Source organism: Furipterus horrens, unplaced genomic scaffold (assembly GCF_987537825.1).
Source record: "Furipterus horrens unplaced genomic scaffold, mFurHor1.1.pri manual_scaffold_7, whole genome shotgun sequence".
NCBI classification, from domain to species: Eukaryota; Metazoa; Chordata; class Mammalia; order Chiroptera; family Furipteridae; genus Furipterus; species Furipterus horrens.
The window spans coordinates 109,368,494-109,393,660 of record NW_028327177.1 but is presented as its reverse complement, the minus strand read 5'-3'; the positions used below and the strand labels follow the sequence as shown (position 1 = coordinate 109,393,660).

At 40.1% G+C, this 25,167-nt stretch overlaps 1 protein-coding gene across 6 annotated transcripts in view; it reads right to left on the bottom strand.

Moving 5' to 3' along the window:
• NMNAT3 (nicotinamide nucleotide adenylyltransferase 3) overlaps nucleotides 1-25,167 on the bottom strand; it is a 91,013-nt gene that overhangs the window by 18,635 nt on the left and 47,211 nt on the right. For 3 of the 6 annotated variants that reach the window (XM_090284255.1, XM_090284261.1, XM_090284257.1), the window contains one exon: nucleotides 22,685-22,830. The exons of 1 other annotated variant lie outside the window; for it this stretch is intronic. In XM_090284255.1, the coding sequence (XP_090140381.1) occupies nucleotides 22,685-22,793 (109 nt within the window). In that variant the 5' untranslated portion in view covers nucleotides 22,794-22,830. Of the gene's footprint in view, nucleotides 1-22,684; nucleotides 22,835-25,167 lie in introns of all 6 variants that reach the window. 2 more of the 6 variants (XM_090284259.1, XM_090284256.1) reach the window with 1 other exon arrangement.

Below are 25,167 nucleotides of genomic sequence, written 5' to 3'. Positions count from 1 at the left end.
ATGGTGTGCTAAAATATTTAATTAAATATAACAGAATAATATTTCAACCATGTAAAGTGAACAGCAGTCAACAGTGGTATTAAGAAACACCATCACTGTCATTAACAAATGAGGAGAGACTTTAAGGTTCAAGTACTCTTCTAATTTTCTGGGAACCCCAAGAACTCATCATTGCTAGTGTCAGAATTTATGAAGCTCAGTTGCTCACAATCACTGATATCACTTTCTTCGCTATCTTCATACTAAACAGATGCCCTGAGATTCAGCAGTAAAGTGGGACAGTTAAGCATCCCCAGGGGTTTCACATGTGGTGGAGGTACAGTGAGATTTGGTGTGAGGGAGTTAAATCTTCATTTTTCTTAACTGGTGTCAATAGATAATATCTAGATTTTAAAAATAAAAAAATAATAGTATAAGTTTATTATTTATAAACAGGGAGTCAAATACTAGAGAAAACAGTTGAAAAATTCAAGTGATTGCTCATGGAACCAGAAAAAAAAAAATGGAGATGAAACAAAGTTATTATAAGCCTTACAAGTAGCATTTATTTATATATTTACATATATAAAATCACTTTAAAGATTAATACACTGTAGAAATATTTCAGTATACTGAAAAATGTAAAGAATCAAAAAGTAACAAAACATCTAAGGGGTTAATACTGTTTATATTTTGGTTAATTTTCTTTGTTTTGTTTCTTCTACATATTTTTCTACATATGATATAAATTCAATTTTGTATTTTCTTTCTATAGATTATATTGTAAGTATTTGTCTCGGCCATTAGTACTCTTGAAAACACCATTTGTAATGGTTGCATAATAATGGAAATGAAAATAAAAATAAAATTTTTGTGTATGCTAGAATCAATATATTGTGATTGTCTTAGTTGATCTTGGTTGAAAGTAATGGATAATTTTTAAAGATAAATTATTAGAAAGGAAAATTACTGGTTTGAACATTTGTGGGGCTTTGGCCATATCTTTCCAGACTGCTTTCCAGAACAACAGGAGTCAGCCTCCAACACGGTATGAGAGGCAGCCCACCTCATCCTATGGCTGGCCTGTACCAGGACTACTCATTTCAAAGCGTCTTTGCCCATTTGTAGGTTGTGTGTGTGTGTGTGTGTGTGTGTGTGTGTGTGGTTTAAATTTGTATTTTAAATACTTATGTGATTTTTATTACTTCTTAGACATTTATATTTTTCCTTTGTGGACTGCCTATTCATATTCATTGCCTATATGTCTATTGATGCGTATGAACTCTTTTTAACAAGTATACGTGCATTAAATGTTTGCCTGCTGGGTCTGTTGGTAACCATATAGAGAGGACTGACTCCAAATCACGAACCTGTGTCTCAGCTCCTCTCTGTCTGCTGGGAATTAGGTCAAAGTCTCAACCACCTAAGACTCCGATCCCTGTGGAGTAAAGCCTCAAGTCTTCTTCTCAGGGACACTTCCTTCTGTCATTTCTGATTGTTACTGCCCTTCTGCTCTATTCTCTTGCATCAATTCTCTGCCTTCTCTCATCATTTACATATCCTTATTTTTTCTTGAGTTCTGGAAGAACTCTTTGGACTGGTGATCAAATTGTTTGCTGAGTTGCCAGAATCGTGCCCCCGGTGTCCTGTCTCCACTGATCAGTAATTTGGTGATGATGTTTTTTGTGAAAGCACTTCACTGTCTTCAGACTGCTCCTTTTTCATGACAGGCTGTCTGCTGCTTGAATCTCATGGAAAATCAGACATTTAAAAATTTTAGCTTTTAAGTGGAGGGCCTCTTGGCCTGAATCTGCAGGCTGGGACCTTCTTCAAAAATACAATTCCTTCTTTTATGGTCTGTGACCTTTCTCTACCTCCAGAAAGGTCTATCTGTCCAGTATGAACTGCTTGGTGGCCCTGTCTGAGCCTGGGTAGTTCCCTGTTTGATTATTTTGTTCACAGCAAAAGGATAAAGACAACATTTAGGTTTATTGTAATTTTCCTTAGCATCTTAGAAATGCACTTGCTTGTGTAGTTCAAGGAGGGAGCTGCAAGTCAAAGGAAACAGCCTTTGATAAGGATTTCTCTATTTTTAGGGTTCATCTTTAATATTATACTGACTGGGAAGATATAAGATAGGAAATAAAATAGATTTTTCCTTCAAATACTTAGGTGACTGTCCCATTTTCTTTTATTAAATAATGCCCCCCACTGACTTTGTTTTTCCTCTATCATATATTCTTTTTATATAGATTTTATGTTTCATTGTGCTGTCTAGAGTCAGTGTCACATTCATTTAATCACTTTTTAAGAAAAGTATACTTTAATGTCTGAGAGAACTTTCTGAGAACCTAGTTAGTCTTCCAGGAGAACCTTGGGATACTTTCTCAAGTTAAATAAAGAAAAATAGCCAGGGTTGTTTTCACTGGAAAGCCAATCAATAAATGCCTGTGCCAGAGAGGAGCTGGTTATATTTCCATTTAGTCAGGTCTCTAAGCAGAGGAACAGAGCAGCTGCCCTGAGTGCCCTTCATGTTTCTGGTTCAAGGTGGCCCTGGGGCCTTGTGTCCTTGGCTGTTTCTATTGTAAATGGATCTTTTTTCTTATATTTTATTATATCTACATTTTTTTTTTCATTACATTGTATTACAACTGTTATATAGAAAATTCTACCTTGGTTTTTTTTTTATTAAACTATAGTTTATATATGATATTAAATTAGTTTCAGGTGTACAATGTAGTGAGTCAACAGTTATATTTCTTACGATGTGATCACTCTGTACTTTGATTTGTTTAGTTTGAATCTGAGCTACCTTACTGAACTGATTAGTTCTACTAGTTTTTCAAATGCTTGTCTTGGATTTTTTAGGGCTACAGTAACACCATCTGCAAATAATAAAAACTGAGTCTCCTTTCTATAACCACCTTTCTTATTTTTGAGTGATGCCATTGGAAAATAACAGTGGTGAGTATGCATTTTTTTCTATTTCCTTGCTTCTGTGGGAGTGCTTCTAAAGTGTTAGGCCATTATTTATCATGCCAGGTAAGTATCCTTATAGTTCTAATTTACTAAGAGCTTAAAAAAATGCTCAGTAGGTGCTGAATTTTATTAAATGGCTTTTAAGTTGCATTGAGATGATGATTTATGTTTCATAAAAATATATTGTCTTAGTAATGTGATATATTAATAGATATCTTTATGGTATACTGTCCTTGAATACATAGGATAAGTGCTACTTGGTCATGTTGAATTATTCTTTCATTAGCAATTTCATAACCTACTATTTTATATGGGTGTTTTGCATCCAAGATTGTACCTGTTAAACACTAGATATAATGCCAGAATATCCTTATCCAATTTTCTCTGTTCTAGAAAATGGCTATAGTAGATTAAATTATTAATCCTAATTCCTCAGTCTGCCATAATAATATTACACACCCACACCTCTGCCACAGCCTCCCAAAGGCAGAATACACTCTTCCGTCCCTTGACTTTGGGCTTGGCCATGAGAGTTCCTTTGGCCAATGGGATATTAGCAGATGCGACATAGACAGAAACTTAAAACTTGCTTTCTTGGTGGACATCTGAGCTTGTGCCTTCCCTGTGAAAGAATATATGAGGTGGCCACTACACCGTCAATCTTCCTAGACTTCAGAATTATTTAAATACTATACTTTAAACGAGTGAGAATTAGATGACACATGGACACTTTGTGGCGCTTGGCTGGTGCTCAGCAATTGTTACGGTAGTCCCTCTCTATATTGTGGTTCACTTATTGCAGCCTCACTGTATTGCGGGTTTTTAAAAAATATTGTATTTAATTATTTATCATAGATTTTTCACTATATCACAGGATTTTGCGGTATTGTATATGTATGTTGTTAAAGTTATGTAGGTTTAAAAGTGTAGAATATGTTTAAGAACATAAGTAGTGTTTATAAAAGTGTGGAAAGGTTAATAAGGGACTGGAAACAGTTTATAAGTGTGTGGGAAGGGTTTATAAAGTCTTAAAATGTATTTAAATACTAAAATAAATGTAAGGTTCCTACTTTGTGGATTTTCACCTATCGCAGGTTGAGGTGGGGGTTCTAGAATGTAATACCTGGGATAAGTGAGGGAATACTGTATTTCTTCCACTCCCTGGCCTGGTAAGTCAGTAGAGAGAATCGTGGCAGATCGCATTTTCCAAAGATGGTCACAACATTTCTCTCCTAGCCTGTATGCTCTTTTAGAACCTGGTCACTTCTCCACCAAGAGGTGAAGTCTGTTCCCCTCCCCTTGGACTTGGGTGAGCAGTTGTGACTGCTGTACCCAGTGACAGAAGTGATACTGTGTCACTTTTGAGGCTGGGTCCTAAAAATGCCATATACTTCCACCTTGAGATGTGGGGAGACTTGGTCTTAGAACCTGGCTACCAGACAATGAAAGCCCAAACTAGCCTATGCTGAGAGACCCCATAGTGCAGTCACATGTACATGTTATGGTCAAAATTAACACCCCATTTTACATCCCTGATGACACCCAGCATAACTGCCAGAGTGAAGTCGTGTCCAGATGCTTCCTGCTCCCAGCTGTCCAGTCACTCCCAGCTGAGTCCCCTAACATCCTGGAGCAGAAACAAACAATCCTATGGGGCTCTGTCTGAATTCCTGATCCACTGACTCTCTAAGCACAATGAAATAGTCAATTTACACCACTAAGTCTGGGGTGGTTGTTATGTAGTAATAATAAATGGAACAAGAAGGGAGATTCAGAAAGGTTATGTTATTTTTCCATGGTTACACTACTAGAAAATGGCAGAACTGGGATTTAAACCTAGGTCTGCCTGTACTTTTTCTATTGGACTGTGGCAATGTCCGATGGTGAGGTTTGGAGAGCCCTAAGTCAGCCAGGTCTAAGAAGGGTACCACTAGGTAGTCCCACCTCTGTCTGTGTGCAGCCCAAACCAGGTCATTGTGGTGTATGACAGAGATTCCACCCCCTCTAGAGCTGACCTGAACAATAAGACCTTCTCCCCTGGCAGGACCTCCAATAAAACGTTACTGGTCCTTAAAATGCTAGCAGCCTCACAAACCATAAAGTAAGACTTAATAGCAATCCAAAGTGTAAAGAGTTCATTATTTCCACAGGGAATGCTTTGGCACATTTACCAGCATTTTATTAAGACCTGGCATACATATTTAAAACAAAACTACATTTTTCAAAACAACTGAGAAAGTGTTAAAGTGTTGGGTAATACTTGGCCTTGGATGCCCTGTCACACAGTTTGATTCATTTTTTCTGGGGCTTTTGCTCAGAAAGCTCAGTGTCCCTGTAGGCACGAGCACAACCAACCCTTATCCACTTCATGGACACTTTTGTCCATTTTCTTCTTTCTTTGGTTGTGCTGCCTGAAAAGCATCCTGGAAAACAAGGCCTTGAAAGGAAAAAAAAATTTAAGAACTATCAGGATCAATCCAAGGAAAAGGAACCAGAGTAATGATAAGCACATGAAAAAAAAAAGAAGAAGAAGAAGAAGAAAAAAAAAAAAAGACCAGAAACTCAATTACTAAATGGATCTGCATGCTTTAAGAAAAAGCTAATGTGATTAAACTTGGCCTCCAAGATAAGCCTGGAAAACATGATCTGGCTGAGACTAAGGCTTTGTGGCCATTTTGGCACCCTTTTTAAAATTTTCTTTATCAGATTTCAAGCTTGTTTACCAAGTTTTGCTTTTTCCCTTTTTTGCTTGTTTTGTTTCTTCAGCCAGATTGTTCTTGGCTCTCTTCACTCTCACTCTCTGCTTTCTCTTTGCTCTGCTGGCCAGAAGCACCCATCAATTTCATAAGCCATGTGTGCCTGGATCACAGAGGTCTGGAAGAAGAAGAATAGATCCCAGTATTCTCATCATCCCAAAGGAGACTGGTGGCACTCTGGAATGACGGTGGGCCAGCTGGGGTCATTGTGGCCATTACCAGAAGTATAATCATCCTTCCTCCCTCTCCAGGTCCCTCAGAGTATGCAGCTATACCTGCCCTTTACTTCTCTTCTTTCTATGCGAAGACTTTTAACCAGCACATTCTTTCTGTGTGCGACAAAGCTCTGATGTCCAGAATCTTTCAATGCCTGAGCTTGTCAGTGTGAGGTTTCTCTTTCTTTCATTTCCAAATGTCCTGTTTTCTTTGTGTGCAACTTCTTAAAAACTCGACAAAGTAAAGAACAAAGCAGCAATATTTCATAGAGTTTAAACTTCCTTTCTGGTCCCGAATAGAAAGGACTGTACTGTTGCCTCTCTCGACTGCCCTGTTTGCAACAATCGTTTCTCTGAGTCTGAGGCTCTTGGTGTTGGTCAGCTGGGAGTGCCTTCTGCTTATCTGAGTACTGACAAAGCCTCAGGTGGGGGGCCTGGCTCCTTGGGGTACTACGTGCTTGCAGGGTATTAGAACCTCTTTCTTCTGTGTGTCTCCATTTTCCATCATATAACTCCTAGCTGTGCCTCTCTGCCTGCTGAACAAAATGAGTGTCCTTGCAGAGTTAGGTAGGTTTTTAAAAAGAACTCACCAGAACTCCTCAATGCTACAGTCTCTGCTCCTCAGAAACTTATTACCTTCTCTTTGGGGGCCTTAGATTTGGTAGAAACTTTACATGGAAAGAAAGGCAGTGGGGGAGGGGTGCAGGCTGTAATCAGATAGTTCTGACTTGGTATGAAGTATGTGGAAGGAGTCACAGGAAAGTAGCTCAAAATACTGCTTTGGGCAATATCCGTTTGTGGGGAATCTATGCAAAGCAGCCTCTTTTTCCATTCATGAATAACTAGTTCTGGGCAATCCCTCATTTCAGTTGTCCTCTCAAGACAGGCTTTGCCCTTGCCAGGGTAAGCTCAGTTGGTTAGTGCTTACCCTATATACCAAGGTTGTAGGTTCAATTCCCGATCAGGGCACATATAAGAATTAACCAATGAATGCATGAATAGGTGGAATAACAGATTTACATTTCTCTCTCTCCATTCCTTTCTCTCTCTAAAATTAATTAAAAAAAAAATAGATAGGCTTTGTAGTGGCAAGAACTTGAGGGAGAGCAGGCAGAGGCACACCTGAGTAAGAGACTCAGTTCTGTTGCTTATGAGCTGTGTGACTTGGGGAAAATTACTTAGCCTCTCTGTTCTCCCGTCTCTTCACTTGACTCAGATGAACCAATGTAGGAGACAGTGATGAATGCAGGCAAACACATGGTTGGAGAGCACTAGAAATATCAGTTGAATATACCCCTGCTTCTCTCTTGTTTTCACTACAAAAAGCATTTCTCTTCTTTTTAAGGCAAGAGGGGGCCAAATTCATTTATTTAGCTGGCAGCTTGGCATGTACTTTCAGGCAGGCAGTGCACCCGCACTGCGAATTCTGAAATAAAGTGGGAGCCTTGTCCATGGGGGTTTCTGTCTTGGGAGAGATGGACAGTCACCACAAGGTGATTAATGCAGGCAAAGGTACACAGGGAGCCCAGAAGAGGCTCTGACCAGGTGGAGCAGATTTTCTGGAAGAGGGAACATCTAAAACTGAGTCACATTGTGATGCAGAAGGAAGGGGATGACATGCAGATTTTCTGGAAGAAGGAACATCTAAAACTGAGTTACACTGTGATACAGAAAGAAGGGGGTGACCTAACAAAGGTGAAATCTTGTTAATCAAATCAATTCTTTCTACTTTAACTGTATTGAAAAGACTTTTTTTTTTTAATCTTCAGAACAACTGAAGCTTGATGACTCGTTGATTCTGTACTAATATCCTTGTCCATTTCTTGATACTTTTTCAATTTACCTTCATGGTAATTTACACTCAAGGAAACCGTCCAAGATCTGCTAAGGGATTCAATAAAATAGGTCATGGAGTTAAATGCAGTGGTGAAACACAGGGCTTAATTTTATGGATAAAATTTAAACTGCTTAGCTGCTTTTTTTGCATTATTCGTGTTAAGACTAATGATGACCCAGTGAATAGGAAGACTCACTGTAGGAATCGAGGAATCCATTTCCCTAATTCAACAAGCACATCTGGTGGGGATGTGGACTTTATTTTACCCTTGAGGTTAACGAACACGGCATTTGGGAAGAGACCTGACCAGCCCATAGCCCACCTCCCCCAGCCCAGCTGCTCCTGACACTGCTGCAGGGACAAGAAGCCTGAAACTAGAATTCTTCCTAAGGTTGACGTTGGGAGGAACGAGAAAGAGAAGGACAATGTTTTAACTTCCTGGTATTTCTCAAACTGAGGTCTGCATTGATGTCATCATTAACAATTCTTGGCAGTGAGGTGTATAAAGTATGATTTTTCCCAAGCATCCCAGGGAAATGGGATTCTTATAGGTCAGTGGAGAACCAAGGGTCAGCACTGACAGAAGAGGGATCACATCCTTCCTGTTATTCAAGGTTCTTTTTATTAGCCCAGCACTGGGCTGTAAACAAGGACCACTTTTCTATAATGACCAAATAACCAATTTTATGAGTATAGAATAAAAGAATAAGGTCAATTACCTCAGTAAAAATATTTTTAGTAAAAAAAATAAAGGATATGCTTTTTATAGGTTGTAAATGTTTTATGGAGTTAATGCAATTTCATTTTTGTGGTTTGTTTCTAACAATACCCGTAATTTACACGTCTAATGTATTTAATAGTCAATTCTGATTATGTAAATGATAGATGATCTTCTCCAGTTGCAATATAAGACATAATTTAGCATCACAAAACTAACCTAAAGTTTACCATTCTCACCAAGCACTAAAAAATTAGTCCCTCCAGGGAGGAACATTTTTTCTTAGAAGTTCTATTTTTCTTTTCATTTCAAGTGTTGTTTAAATTGGTGTTTCTGTAGCTGTTAATAGTAAGTAGGCACTTACCAGCTCCCCTAAAGAAAAAGGGTTCAGTGATCCAACAAGCTTAAGAAACACCAGGGCAGGCAAAGTGAAAGGTTTTTACTGCAGATGCCAGATCCTCCGAGAGCCCTTAACCATATGGATGTGCACAGTAACTCTCCAAGAAGGAGACAGGAATCTCAGGGTTTACCAAGCTCATTTAGCTTTCATGGAACATTCTGCTGGGTGAGTATTCAGAGGATCACAGGTTGTAAAATACTCAGTTAACTCCATTGGCAGTTTATTTCAGGGGGAAGCATGCTGCTTTCATTTAGATGCACTGCCTATAAGGCTCAGGCCTAGGAAAGTGCTTTTTAACTGTGGGTGTCTATTAGATAACTTGAGGTCAGCTTCCTCATATACAAACCTCCCACCCTTGACATCCAGGGTTAAGCACTGACCTAAATTATGGGAACCACAATCTACTTGGTCATCACTAACACTGCCACTGTCATCAAATCATGATCAGCACCTGCTGACTGACATCATGATCCCCACCACCAGCATCATACTGATAGTGCCATACAATTATACAACGACCAGACCACTGCCATCACCATCACCACCATCATGGCCTATAACATCACCGCATCACCGCACTACGAGCAGCCAACACCTCTGCCATTTATTACATTGTGATTCACGCTACCATCACCACCACCGATCCTACTGTTGCCACAATCCTTCCACTGTCCAGGCTGGAGAGAAGAAACAGTGTTATTGTTCCAGGTTGCACTCCAAGGTTGGAAGGCTAGATATAGTTGCACATGCTTATTCCTAGTTACTATGGCATCCCAATAACCATCAGGAGGAAACAGACATGGAGTCACAGAAGAATCCTGGGATCTAAAGTTTAGTCTAAACAGGACCTCTGATCCAAGACAGGAGTCCCATCGCCTCTGTGACAAGAGTGAAAAATGTCACACAGGGCTGCTCTGTCAACTTATCTGATGGGGAAATTCAGCCCTGATCTGCTTTCAGAAATGTGGAAACGGGATTTCAGCTAGTGGCTGGGGAGTAGTGCCTGGTGCCAGCCATGTGGCATCCAGGGAGGGGCTTTAAAACCAGCACAAAGCGAAGCTTGTTACTGCCTGAGGAGCAGGTCTAGGTGGGTACAGCAGAAAAGAACTTACTTTACTATATGCTCCAGTTTATGTAACTAAACTACTTTAAAGTTATATTTTATGTGGAAACTGCTGTATATATTGTACATTAATAATAATAAATGATGGCCAGCATGGCATGTATTGACGGCTAACAAAGTGTTGGAAACCGTGCTGAAGTCTTTTCATATACTATCTCTTTAATCCTCACCACTCCTCTATGAAAAATATGCAATTGCTATTCCCATTTTCCTGATGAACAAACTACAGAAAAGCAGTGAATTTAAGTAACTGCCCCAAGGTTTCAAAGCGAATGAAGTGTATCACTGGGGTATGAACCTAGATAGTGTGATACGAGAGTGCCTGATTATAACCAAAAAAACCCTCTACATTGTTAACCACTATCTGCACATTGTCTACACACATAAGCAGAGGATAAATAACAGCTGCTTGGGGTGATTTGAGGAATGTTGGAGGGTATTTCTGGTTATGTGCTATTTGTCTCATGTGCTACTTTTTGGGCCTGGCCCCAGAAGAGATGTAAGTCCACTGAAATCTAAGGGTTAAAAAGAGACATGAAAGACCACCAAGTGCAAAACAATTTGGTGCAAAATATGATGATGGAGCAATGACTATTCTCTAGGTGAAGTTCTCATAAATCCGTGTAAGTGTGCAATGGTGTGCGGGGCACTGGGCAAGGCAATGCCAGCCCTCCTGCTCCTTATTTCATGGCTTATCATGCGTGCTGAAGTCTGGAGTGAGCCTCAGGAAAAGATACCCTAGGTTCACATATCTGTGAAGTTTTTGAAGCATCCCACAGATGGCAGGAGTGCTAGAGACAGATCAGGGAGAATTCTGAGGGTGGCGCAGAGGATGCCTGCCTGGTGATCGATCCTTCCTCCTCGTCCCAGTTCATTCTTTAAGAAATCTTGATATTAGAAACCACTTTGCAAATACACCTATTGTTAACTCAAATATATACAAGTAAATGTAAACATATCTATATATTACACAAATACAGACATGCACAGATAGAAATGATTTTTTAAAGAGATAGACTCTGTCAAATAATGTTAAGCTGTGTCCCACTCTGAGTGTGCACAGTGGGGCTAGACCGTTGTCAGGAGTGTCTTACTCCTGTACTGGGGGAGCTTGCTGGGCTGACCTTTAGGTACCCTCAGCTCCAAGATCCCTTCACCATCATCAATTTCCTCATTCTCTCCTCCTTAAGTGCCCAGGACACGCCAGGCTCTGTGCAGAATGTTTACAGGGTTTAGGTCCTCACAACAATCTAAAGAAGCAGCTGCCATCATTCCCCCAAGGTTTCTTAACTGGTCTGGCCAAGGTTGCACAGGCTGGAAATGGCAGCGTAGGGACAAAAGCAGGTCCATTTATCAGGCTCTGAAGTTTTGCTTGTTTACGTGTTTTGTCCTTATTTTAATCACCTCTTAGATTAAGATTCTACAACTCTAAAGTGGAGGGAAAGTAATGCAACCTCATGGGGTTGTTCTGGGGATTAAATAACAGAATATATGTAAAAAACATTTTGTGAAATGTAAAGGAGCCATTCAAATGTAATGTTATCACTATTATTTTGGTTTCATGTGATAAATGCTATTTTAAAAGATATATAAGAAATTTGTTTAGCTATTTAGATAATGATTTCAACAGAATTTTTGGCTTTCTTTGTCATTTTATATTTTAACTTTTTATTTTGAAATAATTTTAGACTTGGAGTTGCAGAGCACTTAAAAAACATAATACAAAGAGTTTCCATATATCCTTCACTTAGCTTCTGCTAATGTTGATTAATTATCTTATATAACCATAGTACGATGATCTAAACCAGAAACTAACATTAATGCTATTTGCTAATCCACTGTCGCACAACAACCATTTTTCTGGTCTAGGGTCCAATCCAGAATCTCACGTTGCATGTTAATTGTCCTGTATTTTCTAACTGGGGACAGCTCCTCAGTCATTCATGACCTTTACATGTTAGAAAAGTGTACTCACCAGTTATTTTGTAGAATGTTCCCAACTTGGTTTGTCTCATGTTTTCTCACAGTTAGACTGAGTTTTTATGCACCTCAGGCAAGAACATCTCAGAAATGCTACTGGGTCCTTCTCAGTGGATCCTATCCTGGGGTATATGATGTTGACTTGTCTTGATTCTGGTGGTATTAATTCTGATACTTGGTTGAGGTGGTGCTTGCCAGATTTCTCTACTGTGAAGTTGCTATTTTTCCTCTGTGTATTTGTAATGAATAAGTATCTATTGGAAAATACCCTGAAACTATGCAAATATCCCACTTCCCATCATACTTTTGCCCACTAATTTAACATCCATCGATGATTCTGGTATGTAAAAATCATTACTTTGATGTTTGCCAAATGGTGATTTTCTATTTCCAACATTCATTGTATGGTATTAAATTAAAATTCTACTGTAAGGAAGAACTGTCCTTTCCCTGCACTTATTAATTCATTCAGTCATTTACTTATATCAATATGGACTAATGGATATTTATTTTACTGTATGGAGTATAATCCATTATCATTTATTTTGTTCCTTAAATTATCCCTGATTTTCCCAGTGGATATTTCTTCAAATTGGCTCCCATGTCTTTTTGACATGCTCCTATCATTTATTAAGCTCCTCCTTGCTCTCTGGCACTACAAGATATTCAGGGTCATTTGGTACTCCCCCCTACGCTGGCGCCCAAATCAACCATTTCTCCAGGGAGCCCTGGTTTCTTTTATTGGAGAATAGCATTTAGAAACCAAGAGGCTAGTTATGCTCATTTATACTAGGGCTCTGTGATTTCTAGACACCTCTCAGAAGGCAGAGATAGGAAATTATATATTACGTTATACATATAGTCATATATCTACTTGCACAGGTACACATACTCTTTTCTGTACTTATTCCTATAGCTACCCATCTGTACATATTATACATTAAAAACCATGAGTTCATACTGAAACCTCCAATTTCAGTCCAGTGCCATGGAGTTAATTCCAGCCTCCCCTTCTTTCCTTATTTGTAACTCCTTTCTTCCACAATGACAGACCTGGCTCTATCATCCACAGTGATTTACTCATTTGCTCGCTCCTTTTAGTTTCAAAAAGTAATTTCAAATTGCTCCCCCATACTCCTGTGGAAAGCAAATTTCCTAACTAGAGAACAGGACTTAATGTACACTTCTTTTTGTCTTTACTCTGGTGTCCAGCCATAATGCTGCTTTCCAAGTTGCTGAGGTTGGTTCTTTTCTTTGCCACTGCCTTCAGCGTGGTCACGTCTTCATTTGTAATAGAGTTAGGCTCTCTTGTTACTGTTTGCATTTCATCCTGCGTTCCTTTCACATCTGGTTTAATTACATATTTAGTTTTTTGGACATGTGACTCCACAGTTCTTAGAGTCAGACTATAAAAAGAGGTATACTCAGTGTGGGCTCTCCTCCCCTGCTCTAGCTTCTACCCTGTTTATTTCCATTCCCCCATTCTTTCTGCTTTGTTCTCATCCTCCCCCCCCCTAGATGTAACCCATCTTATTAGTCTATAAAACCTATTCTTAAATGATTTTGTGCTCTTAAGATTTATTTCTCCTATAATTATCAGTAACTCACACATCTCCCCAAGCTCTAAGTCTTTTTCTAGAGCTTCCTCTTTAGAAATATTTATACCGACACATCTTCTCAATTTGTCTTCATCAATGCCCATTGTGCTGTTTTATCTGATGTTGGTCTGGGTTTTCTGAATGCTCGTTGCATGAATTCTCTTTATGATCTACTTAAAAAGATGCCCAATGGTAGTGCCTAACTCTGAATGATCTTTGCTTCCCATTTGGAAGGCAGAGATGGTTTCAAGTCCTGGTGTGTTAACTCTGGAGCTGTTTCTTCAGGGAGTGGGAAGTTCAGCCTGGCTGGTTGTTGTAGCAGCAGCAGTAGCAGCAGCAACAGGCAGAGACAACATGCAGAGAGACAGGATGGTTTGCTCAGGAGATGGGGTTCCTTCTCGCACGATAATAAGAGTATTGGCTTTGCATTCTGAGACTGGGGCTTTGCCTTTTACTTGCTGGGGAGATCTCATGCAAAACATATCACCTCTCCAGGCCTCAGGTTTGCTTATATCTGTGAAATGGGAATATTAATACTTGACCTGACTCTATTTGAAAACTTCTGGCATGAAAGTGGTCCAGTGGAGGACAGTCACTTCCTCACTTTATCCTTTCATCCTTACATTAATCAACTATGTTGTTTCAATTTTTTTTTATTTTTAATTAAACTTTTTATTCTGTTAATTATAGATATATATCCAGTTGTAAGAACTAACACAGACAGATCCCTTCTGCCCTTTACCCAGCTTCCCCCAATGGTAACATGTCTCAGTATTATACTATGATAGCACAACCAGGACACTGAGGCTGATATAACCCACCAATCTTATTCAGATTTCACCAGTTTTACATGCACTCATTTGAGCATGCATATTTAGACCTATGAAATTTCATCACATCCATAGATTTCATGTACCCACCATCACAGCAGAGCTACATAACAATTTCCTCATCACAAAGACTCTCATGTTGAACTTTTATAACCATGCCCACTTCCCGCCTGTTTCTGCCCCCCACCCCAAGGCCTCCATTCCTAACCCCTGGCAACCACTGATCTATTCTCATTTATGTAATTTTATCATTGTAAGAATGTTATGTAAATGGAATCATATAATATGGAAACTTTGGGGATTGGCTTTCTTTCTTTTTACTCAGCATTATTTCCTGGAGATTCATCAAAGCTGTCATGTGTAGTTTGTTTCTTTTTATTACTGAGTCAGGTTCTATGGTATGGATGAATCACAGTTTAACTATTCAGCCCTTGCAGGACATCTGGATTATTTTAAGTTTTTGGTCATTATAACTGAAGCAGTAATAAACATTGTGCGCAGGTTTCTGCGTGAACATAAGTTTTCATTTCTCTGGGATAAATGCCCAGGAGTACAACTGCTGGGTCAGATGTAGTGTTATTTTACGTATTTAGTTTTACAAGAAACTGCCAAACTGTTGCCTAGAGTGGTTGTGCCATTTTATGTTCCCACCAGCAATTATGAGTAGCCCAGTTTCTCTGCATCCTTTTTAGCATTTAGTGTCATTATTTTTTATTTTAGTCATTTTAATAGGTATGTAGTAATACCTTCTTGTGGTTAAAAGTTGCACTTCCCTAATGGTGAGTGTTGTTAAATACTTTTTCATGTACTTCTTTGCCATCTGTATATCCTCTTCAGTGAAATGTCTGTTGGTGTCTTGTTCCTTTTTTCTAATTGGACTGTTTGTGTTTTCATTAAGTTTTGAGATTTCTTTATATATTCTAGATATTCTTTGTTGGATACATGGTTTGCAACCTCAACTGTTTTTGAGGAATAAGACCAAGTAAAATTAAATAAACAAAAAATTAAACAAAAAAAAAGACTTGTTTTATTTTTATCTCTGGCTGGGGGAAAGGAGAAAAGGATGAGAAAATGGTAAGAGGTGGGAGGCACCCTGTAGTTTATGGGGACATGAGTAATGGTCCCCATTTTTCATAGCATTGCATAGATGAGCAGTAGTGATGCAGAATGAAAACCAGAGTGCAGGGTTCAAGAAGTGTCTGAGGGCCTTGATATAAAGGTAGCTCATTGGTTAAATGCTATTGACCTCTAAGCTGGCAGAGCCAAATCTGGTGCAAGAGTAATGCTATAGAAACTGCCCCTTCACAAACTGGTCCAGGATCTGTTTCATTACATGTCTACATCCCAAGGTAGACATATAAAGTATAAGAAAAAAGGTTGATTTGTTATTAAGCTAGAATAGTGCCTCCTTTTGAAAGAATTTGGAGTGTTAACACTTGTGTAGCCAGAGACTCTTGAAGCCTCACATGATAAGAAAAAACTCATCTTGGTTCCAAACAATTGCTGGAGTAATACAACATTCTTAAATCATCTCCTCCAGAAAAGTTTTAAATTAGAAGTGTGAAAATGAACAATTTTTCAGAGTAGGCTGGATGGAGAACTGCCCATGAATATATATTAAAATCACTCTATCTGATTAATAAACATCCATGTGAGACCAAGATTAAAGTAACATGCTGGGATTATATAATATTTACTCATGTTCTCATGGTATCTCCTAAAGCCCAGAAGACCCAGAACTGGAGCTGTCACTGCCTTAAATAGAACTATTACGGCTTAACTTTCCCCCTTATCTCAGATTATACGGCACCACCTGACCATGGTGCATTTAATTCTCTCTATATTCACTGCATATTAGAGAATAAAAATTAAAACCACAGGGATAGCAACAATCATGTGGAACATCCTGGACACTGATAAGATGTTTTTATTTAACACAGAAAACTGCTGATGTAAATGATGTTGCAATAAATATGCTTCCATTTAAAATGCAAGTTGCTGAGGGGAAAAGCTGGGAGCCATAAAATACCTTTCCCTTACTCAAGGTTGTCCAAAGGAAAAAGAGGACAAAGCTTTCAGCTGGGTTGTTATCTTTACGATGCAATTTAATCTGGGATGCCAAAAACATGTGGGGCAGGATCATTAGGAAATAACATCATAAAGTATCAAGAAAGGCTAAAGAAAACAGGGGAAACTGTGTTGTGGTTTCCTCACTTCCATGCACAGATATGAGATTATTATGTGAAACTGTCTGGTCATGGCCATAGGAACGGGAGCTGCTTTAAACCAGCACTGGGTTGGGGCCTGCTCAGGATGCAAGTGAGGGGCCAACATGTACTGGATATGTCACATGGGCTAGACACTTTAGGTATATCATCTCATTTAAGCCTTATTATAGCCTTGTAAGGTTAGGAGATTTTATTCCCATGTCGCAGCTAAGGAAACTCAGGTTGGAGGGGTGAAGTAAATTGCTCAGGATCATGGACTAGTGAGTGGGTTTGACAACAAGGTTAACTTCAAAGCCAGTGCTTTTTTTGTGACCCCGTGGTCACAGGGAGGGCGGCTTATCTCCTCTACAGTTCACTATTCTGCAATCCTTTCTCTTGTGGGTTGTGGCATCCAAGGCAGAGCAGAAATAGAGAATCCCAGGACCCAAGATTAATCAAGTCAGAGCTGAGCACGGCTGGGTGGGGTCTGAGCGCTGGCAGGCTGCCAGGCACAGGTGTCCTGGGTCCCACCTAGGCTGGAACAAAGACTAGAGAGCAGAACCATGCCCATTTTCTCTCCATTTGAGTCTAGGAAACCAGTGCTCTTTTTTCTGGAGGCATCCGTTGAGCTGGTCATAGAAAAAGCATAAGGGATAAATTCTGGACTACAGTTTGGGACCCTGAATTCAAACCACAGCAACATCTGGGAACTGACAGTTTCTGAGCACTTAGAAAAAGTAATGACAGCTCAGAGCTAGCTAGAGTTCATGGAGAGTAAGTCATTTCCCTATTTGGTGGAGTTTCCAGATGAGCAGGCAAGTAACAGCCAGAACCTTATCGAGGCATTTGATACGGTTTCACAAGATCACCTTAGCAATGAGGTGGGAAATATACATTGGGCCTAGTTGCAGGCAGGAGCTGTCTGGGTCTGTGTACCTGTTGCCAAGGTTGAGTCCAGTTCCCTCTGGTGAAGAGGGCCTGGACTCTCAGAGTCAGCAATCCAGGCACTGGATGGGGGTCTGAGCTACTCAGGTGCAGGTTGCTAACAGTATTCTAGCAGTTGTTTTACCAGAGATTCTCTGAGGATTTGTGTATCAAGATCTCCCCTAGTAGGAGTTACCTAGTGGCCACTTGGTTAAAGACTTTCATTGAGTCCCTTTCACTTAAAGTCTGCATTCCTTACCTGGCCTTTCAGACTCCATGACCTAGCCCTGACCACTTCCCTACTTTCTGCTAGCCTGCCCAGATTCTGCTCTCACCAAATCTGTCTTAGGGACCTGCATGTTCAGGAGGCCTTACAGAGGCCTGCTGCTGCCAAGCATGTTCTTTCCCTGCATCCCCTGACCTTAGATAATGTCACTTTAACCTAAAAAGTACCTGATTATTCTTCTCCAGCTCAGTCCTTATGTTTTCAGAAACATTTTCCCTGGGTTTTCTGCCTTTGTCAAATTGATTCACCATTCACACTGATAGCAATGGGAACTTTCCTTAGTGGCACATGTCACCTGAGTAATTTTTCCTCTGTGGGATTTGATTAATGTCTGTCTTCCTGCTATACACTGAATATTGTGTTCCCAAAATTCGTATGTTGAAACCCTATCCCCAGTGTGATGCTATTAAGAGGCAGGGTCTTTGGGAGGTAATTAGGATTAGATGAGGTCATGAGGATGAAGCTCTCATGAATGGGATTAGTGCCCTTATAAGAGTCATGAGAGAGCCCGCTTCCTGTCTCTGCATTCCACATGTGAGGATACAATGAGAAGCTGGCAGTCTGCAACCCAGAAGAGAGCTCTCACTAGAACCTGATCATGGTAGCACCCTGATCTTAGACTTCCAGCCTTCAGAACATCTATGACCCTCCCAGTCTACAGTATTTTTGTAACACCTCTGTGCCCATCGTGACTAAGGCACTCCCCCAGGAGCACAGAGACCACTTCTGCTCCCATATTGTGTCTGCATCTAGCAAAACTTCCAGCCCAGCAGGTGATCTGCTGAATGAATGGAGACAGCATGGCATGGTGGTTATGAGCACAGAACCTGGGGCAAACTGTCTCTACTGCTTACTGGCTGTGTAACCTCAGGCACGTTACTAAATCTCTCTGAGTCTCAGCCTCCCCATCTGAAAAATAGGGAGAGTAATAGTACCCACCTTGTAGGGTTGTTATGAAGGTTAAATGAGTTCATGTAATGCATTTAGAACACTACAGGCAAATAGTAAGGATGATATGTATTTGTTAGATACACAAAACAAACAGGTGCTACCCTGTCATTAATAAATAAGTATTAATTAAACTGACAGAAAATTTTATTTTAAAAATGAAATACATGTGGGCTGTTGTTAAAATATAGGCCAGTGGCTAAATTACATTGACTAGAAATAATAAGCTGTTGAAATAAAAGAAAACAGAATTCAAATTGAATTTAACTCCATTAGTATGTTTGTGACCACATGTTGGGAAAACAACTGCTTACAACTGGGAATGCATCCAACATCTTTAGAGTAATTCAGGCGTGGATCCTTAAAATAGTCAATGAAATGCTTTAGGTGTGTCTGATGCTCTTGACTAGTCATATGTTGGGCTGAATCATTTCTGTCAAAAATTAGCAAATCAAGAATAAAAATCCCAAATGAACTTTTCAAAACTACCCATAACCACTACACATGTTCCCTCATCACACCTTTGAGAATCCTCTCCGTGAGTGCCTGAACAGCACGCAGTGCAAGGCAAGGGAGCACCTCTGAAGCATGGCGCCGTAAAATACAGAGCATCCACAGACACCACGCATTCCTATCAGCCCATATCTTATTCAGATAAAGGAGGGTAAAAAAAATAGCTGGTTCAACATTTTATCCTTGGAGCAGGTATGGCTTTGTCAGTGTATTAATAAAGATCTAAGTTTTCACAGGACTAAAGGTAGTTAAAAGTTTTCATATATTACAGGGCTTCTGTCAGTTTTTAAGCTTTCATTGTTTCAGGAGAAATAAACAAAGGAAGGAAGGACAATTGCAGTTTGAAGAACAGGTGCTTATGAAAGGGGAAAAAGTTCAAAATTAGAGCTACGACAGCTAACTAGGAAGACACTATTAATTTCTATTTATATATACTAAACAAATTGCTTTAGCTTGTTTAATTCAGTTTATATGCATGCAATGTCAAATAAAAATTGTGTGTTCTTTTTTTTTTTTTTTTTTTTTAAGTAAAAATACACCAACAGAAGAGAGATTTAGGTTTCTTCAAGAAAAGAGAAAGTCAGCTGTGGGGCCAGATTTTCACCCAGCCTTAACCGTGAGCTGACTCTGATCGAGAGAAATGGCTCTGTTCAAATATTTGTCCCTAGAGAGAGGATGGGCTGGGTTATGGCTCGGTGCACAGATCTGCTGGCTGTGGGAGGCTGCAGTCAGCGACTGGGGCTGTGTAGGGGAGAGATGATGCCTGACTGCAGGGGAGGGAAATTTATACCACATAAGCCTCATGGTGGCAGAAAGTCCCCTTTTCCATGACCTGGTCCTCCCTACCTATCAGCATCATCTCTTCCATGTGCTGCAATGTGGTTCTCTTCCACCTGTGTTTTACCTATGTTACTTTCTCTGCCCATCCCCCTAAACTGTGCCCACCTAAGTCTTTCACATTCTCCAAGCCTTGGGTGTTACCTCCAAGAAGCTTCCCCCTACTGCCAGGTGGGAGACGTTCCTCCTTAGCACTTAGTGTCACAATCACCTGCTACTGTGCATCTCTATTCACTTAATACTGTACATTCCTTTTGGGCAGGGGATACAATTTAATCAACTTTATTTCCAGCAACAGTGCCTGGCCTGGGGAAGCTGCAGTAAATATCTGTGCAATGTGTCAACCCAACGTATAACATTTAAAAACACAGGTAGAAGAATTCATTCCGGACTTTCAAAAATGACCAAGTACTTTCCATAGAGGAATGACTAAGAATAAAGGCAAAGAAGGTACTGAAGGTCATTTGTGACCAAGGCCCCTTTACCTATTAATAGTTTAGTGATAGAAGTAATATATAATATATATCCATGCATTCTGGGGTTACAATGACCTTTGGAGACCAGGAATACTCTCTGATACCTCACAGAGTCCTGCCAGAGTTCTGCCATGTAGATGAAGCAGAGTCTGCAAGTACATCAAACATCTGAAGTTCCCAACACAGTGTGTACATGTACTTGACTGTGAAGCAGCACATTTTAAGAACAGAGTACAGGCCCTGCCCTAATAAACCTCACAGCAAAGACATTGCCCATGAAGCCATTTCTGATAAGTCAAAGTTGGCAGGAAAAGCCACTCAGTGGCTAAGAGTCAAGCAAATATTTATAGCGAGCCAGGTGGAAGCTATACACCCTGAAAGAACATTATTCCATACACTATTTAAACATATACAGGGGTATATTTCTTCTTTCCCCCAAATAGAAATATTCTCTTTTTTTCCCACATACTTGCTTGAGGATAAATTTTGTGAAGTAGAATTGCTAGACCAAGGGCATATACATTTTTTCCTAAGAGAGAAAGACACTTTTTATTTTAACGTAACAGCAATTATTGACCTTAAAAATTAAACATTCTTGAATACCATCTAATATCTAGTCAGTGTTAAGATTTCCCACACTCATGAATATCATTTTATAGTTGATTTGAATCAGGATTCAAGTAAGGTCCTTGCACGGTATTTGGTTCATGTCCCTTATATCCCTATTGAATTCTACAGTTTCCATTTTCTTTCTTTCTTGCTATTTATTTGTTAAAGAAATTGGATCATTTGTCCCACAGAATTTATCCCATTTTATATAAGACTGAAATAACTTGGTAGAGTCTTTTTTTTTTAAGTTGAGTATTTTTTATGGAGGTATAACTGGCATACAATAAACCATACATATTTAAAAGGTATTATTTGGTAAGTTTTGACATGCATACACCCATGAAACCAACACCACAATCAAGATCATGAATATATCCATCATCCCCCAAACTTTCCTTGGGCCACTTTGTAATCCTTCCCTCCTTCCCCATGCTGCTCCCTGATCCCTCAACTACTAATCTGTTTGCTGTCACCATAGATTAGTTTGCAATTTCTAGAATTTATTTATTTATTTATTTATATTGAATTAATTGGGGTGAGACTTTGGTTAATAAAATTATATAGGTATCAGGTAGAATTTCTAGAATTTTCTATAAATGAAACGCATATTGTGTATACTCTTTTTTGGTCTGGTTTCTTCCATTCAGCATAATTGAGATTCACCTGTGTTTTTGGTTAATTCTTTTTTTATTACTGAATACTATTCCATTTTATGTATACACTATCTGTTTATCTATTTGCATGTTGATGGACTGTTTCCAGTTTGAGGGGATCATAATTAAAGCTGCTCTGAACATTCGTGCACAAGTCTTTGCATGAGCATGTGCTTTAATTTCTCTTGGGTAAACAGGTATGGAGGAGCTGAATCACATGGTAGGTAAACATTTAACTTGTAAGAGATTGCCAAGCTGTTTTCCACAGCCGCTGTACCATTCACGTTTCTACCAGTAGTGTATAAGAGTTCCATTCAACTAAGCTTAGAAGGAGTCACAAATTTTATGTGGATTTTCGACTGTGCGGGGTGTCAGTCACCCTAACCCCCGCACTGTTCAAGGGTCAACTATAGAATGCTTGCTTTCCCACTGAAGAGTAGCATAGGTTGTCAAGGGCACGTGCTACCTCTTCATCTGTGTAGGCAAGCTTTCTGGGAGTGCCAGGAAGGACGCCCTAACAGACACAGGTTCTATAAAGTGCTCAGTGTCTAGCATTCATGAGCAGCATGAGGTGGGCAGGGGTGGGGGGTGGGGCCCTGAGAAGGATTCAGCTATATGGCCAGGAATATGACTTGTGCTTGCCACACAGCTAATGGGCTTTAGCCCTCAGAATATGATGGAAGAAATGTATGCCACCAGTTATGCTGTGAATGAATAAACTGAGCAGTTTTAATAATGGTGATGATGACAGAAGCCAGCAAAGCCCCATGAGGCCCAACCCACCAGTTCTTCCATTGGACGGGGCCCCTGACTGACCTGTTTGGTGTAGATGGTCTCTGGCCACCTCAAACAAGCGCAGGTGCATGTTGGTGATGGGGTTGAAGGAACCACAGGCCAGGAGCACCACAGGGATTTGGCTCTTCATCTTGTCAGGCACGGTCACACCTGGTGCAGTGGCCACCCTGCCTTATGGGGACAAAAGCTCATGTCAGGGAGTTGGCACCAAGACTACTGTCCAGATCAGTGTCCCTAAGCCACACACAGGACATTACCTCTCACCTGTTAGATGACTGAGGCAGTAATAATGATGACGACATTTATGGAGGGCTCACCATGGGCCAGGAACTGTGCGAGGCGCTACATCGCAGTATATCCCTGGTCTCACCAGATCCTTTCAACAACACTGAATGGCTACTTAGTAGCTGTAGGGCCAGGACTGAAACCCCAATGGCCTGACCTCAGAGACCGTGTTCTACTCATAAGCTCTATATCCTCCCTGGTCTCTCAAAGGCCTCCTTGGGGTTAAAGACAGCTATGTAAGACCCCATATAGTGTCATCTTTGATAGTCCAGGAATAACGCAGGTCCCAGAGTAGATCACTACTTTAAAATTTTTATTTAAAAATAATTTCTGACTTAACAAGAAAAGTTGCAAAACTTATACAAAGAATTCCTATATATCCTTTACCCAGATTCCCCAAATGCTAACATCTTACCACACTTAATCATTCTTTCTCATTGTCTCTCTCTCTCTCTACACACACACACACACACACACACACACACCTGTATAACTACAAATAATTTTTTTTTCTGAAATGTTTGAAAATTACAGACATAATCCTTCTTTCCGCTGAATACTTTAGTATATGTTTTCTAAGAACAAAGACATTTTTTATATAATGGCAGAGCAATGACTAAGATCAGGAAATTAATGTTGTTATAGGGTTATTATCTAATTTATAATTCTTTTCTGATTTTCCCCATTGTCCTTTATCTGGGGCCCAAACATTTTGAGAAGGCCTAGCCCACCCTCTTGTCCCTGTGCTCTGTGACTTTTAGCCCTGGTGAGCTTAAAGGAAAGCAGAAAACAGCTTGGGCCCCAGGGCATGTTGGCAGACTCCGCTCTCCTACTCTGAGATGCTGCCTCCTGGAGTGGTGGTGAGGAGCTCCACTGCAGTGAGGCCTTGGTTGGACTCCTAGTTCTACCTCTAACTGGCTGTGCAACACAGGGCAAATCATAGTTCCTCTCTGAGCTTCAGTTTCCTGATATTCAAGATAGGGATAATATTACTCTTACATGGTTATTGTGAGGATAAATGTCCTATATATGGGAAGTGTCTGGTACATAAGAAGTGTTTAATAAATAATCACTGTGGCTATGGTGATGAAAATGACAATGATTAAAAAAAAAAGATGCTGCTGCTGCTACTTGATAAGGGAGAGGAGAAGGGGAAAGAGGTGGCAGTGTGTTTGTGGCTGGCAGCTTCCCAAATGGCCACCAGAGATCTTCACCTGCCAGTATTCACCTGTAGTCCTCTCACTTGAGGGTGAGCTGGACTTGTAACTTGCTTCTAAGGAATAGAATACAGCAAAGGAGTAGAATTCCACTTCTGCGAGAAGTTACAAAAGACACAGGCTTCCCTCTCCTGCTTTCTCATTTGCCTATTCTGATAAAATCAGCTGCCCTATTGTGAACTGCTTCATGGAGAGACCCATGGGGCAGGGAACTGAATCCTGACAATAATGACGTGAGTGAAGGTGAAAGTGGATCCTTCCCCAGCTGAGTCTTCAGATGAGACCATAGCCCTGTGTCTTGTAAGAGACTCTGAGTCAGAACACAGAGTTAAGCCACATCTATATTTCTGACCTACAGAAACAATGAGATCATAAATGTGTGTTGTTTTAACCAGCTAAGTTTTGGGGTAATTTGTTATGCAGCAGCAGGTAACTAATACAGTGGCCAATAGGAGGAATACATTCATTTCCTCTCTCCTCCTCTCGTTATGGTGGCTGGCTGTAATTCTGCAGTTCCAGGGGTAACACAGAGAGTTATGTCTCTGGAACCTGGGACCTTCTTTGTATGTAATGAAATTGTTTTAATCTGGCCCCTGTTGTCTGCTTCTCCAAGCTTCTATCCAACCACTGCCTGCCTTTTACTTTATATTCTTTTATATTCTAGTAACAGTGAACTACTTGTCAGTGGTTTCTTTGTGGGCTCCTCATGGTTTCCACCTCAAGCTTTCATACATGCGATTTCAATTTCCTCCAACTGAAATATCCCCAGTACACCCCAATCTGTTAAGACTCAGGTGATCACATTATTTATAGCTTCAATCAGTATTTCTTGACTGCCTGCTGGGTGCCTGTTATCAGTTAGGGATGCATTTGGCTACAAGTCCTAGAAGCCTAACCTCAGTGGCTTAAACAAATAGAGGTTATTTGTTTCTCACATGATGAAAAGTCTGGATGTTGGCAGCTGCTGGCATTGGATCACTGTCTCACAACGACCTCAGCTTT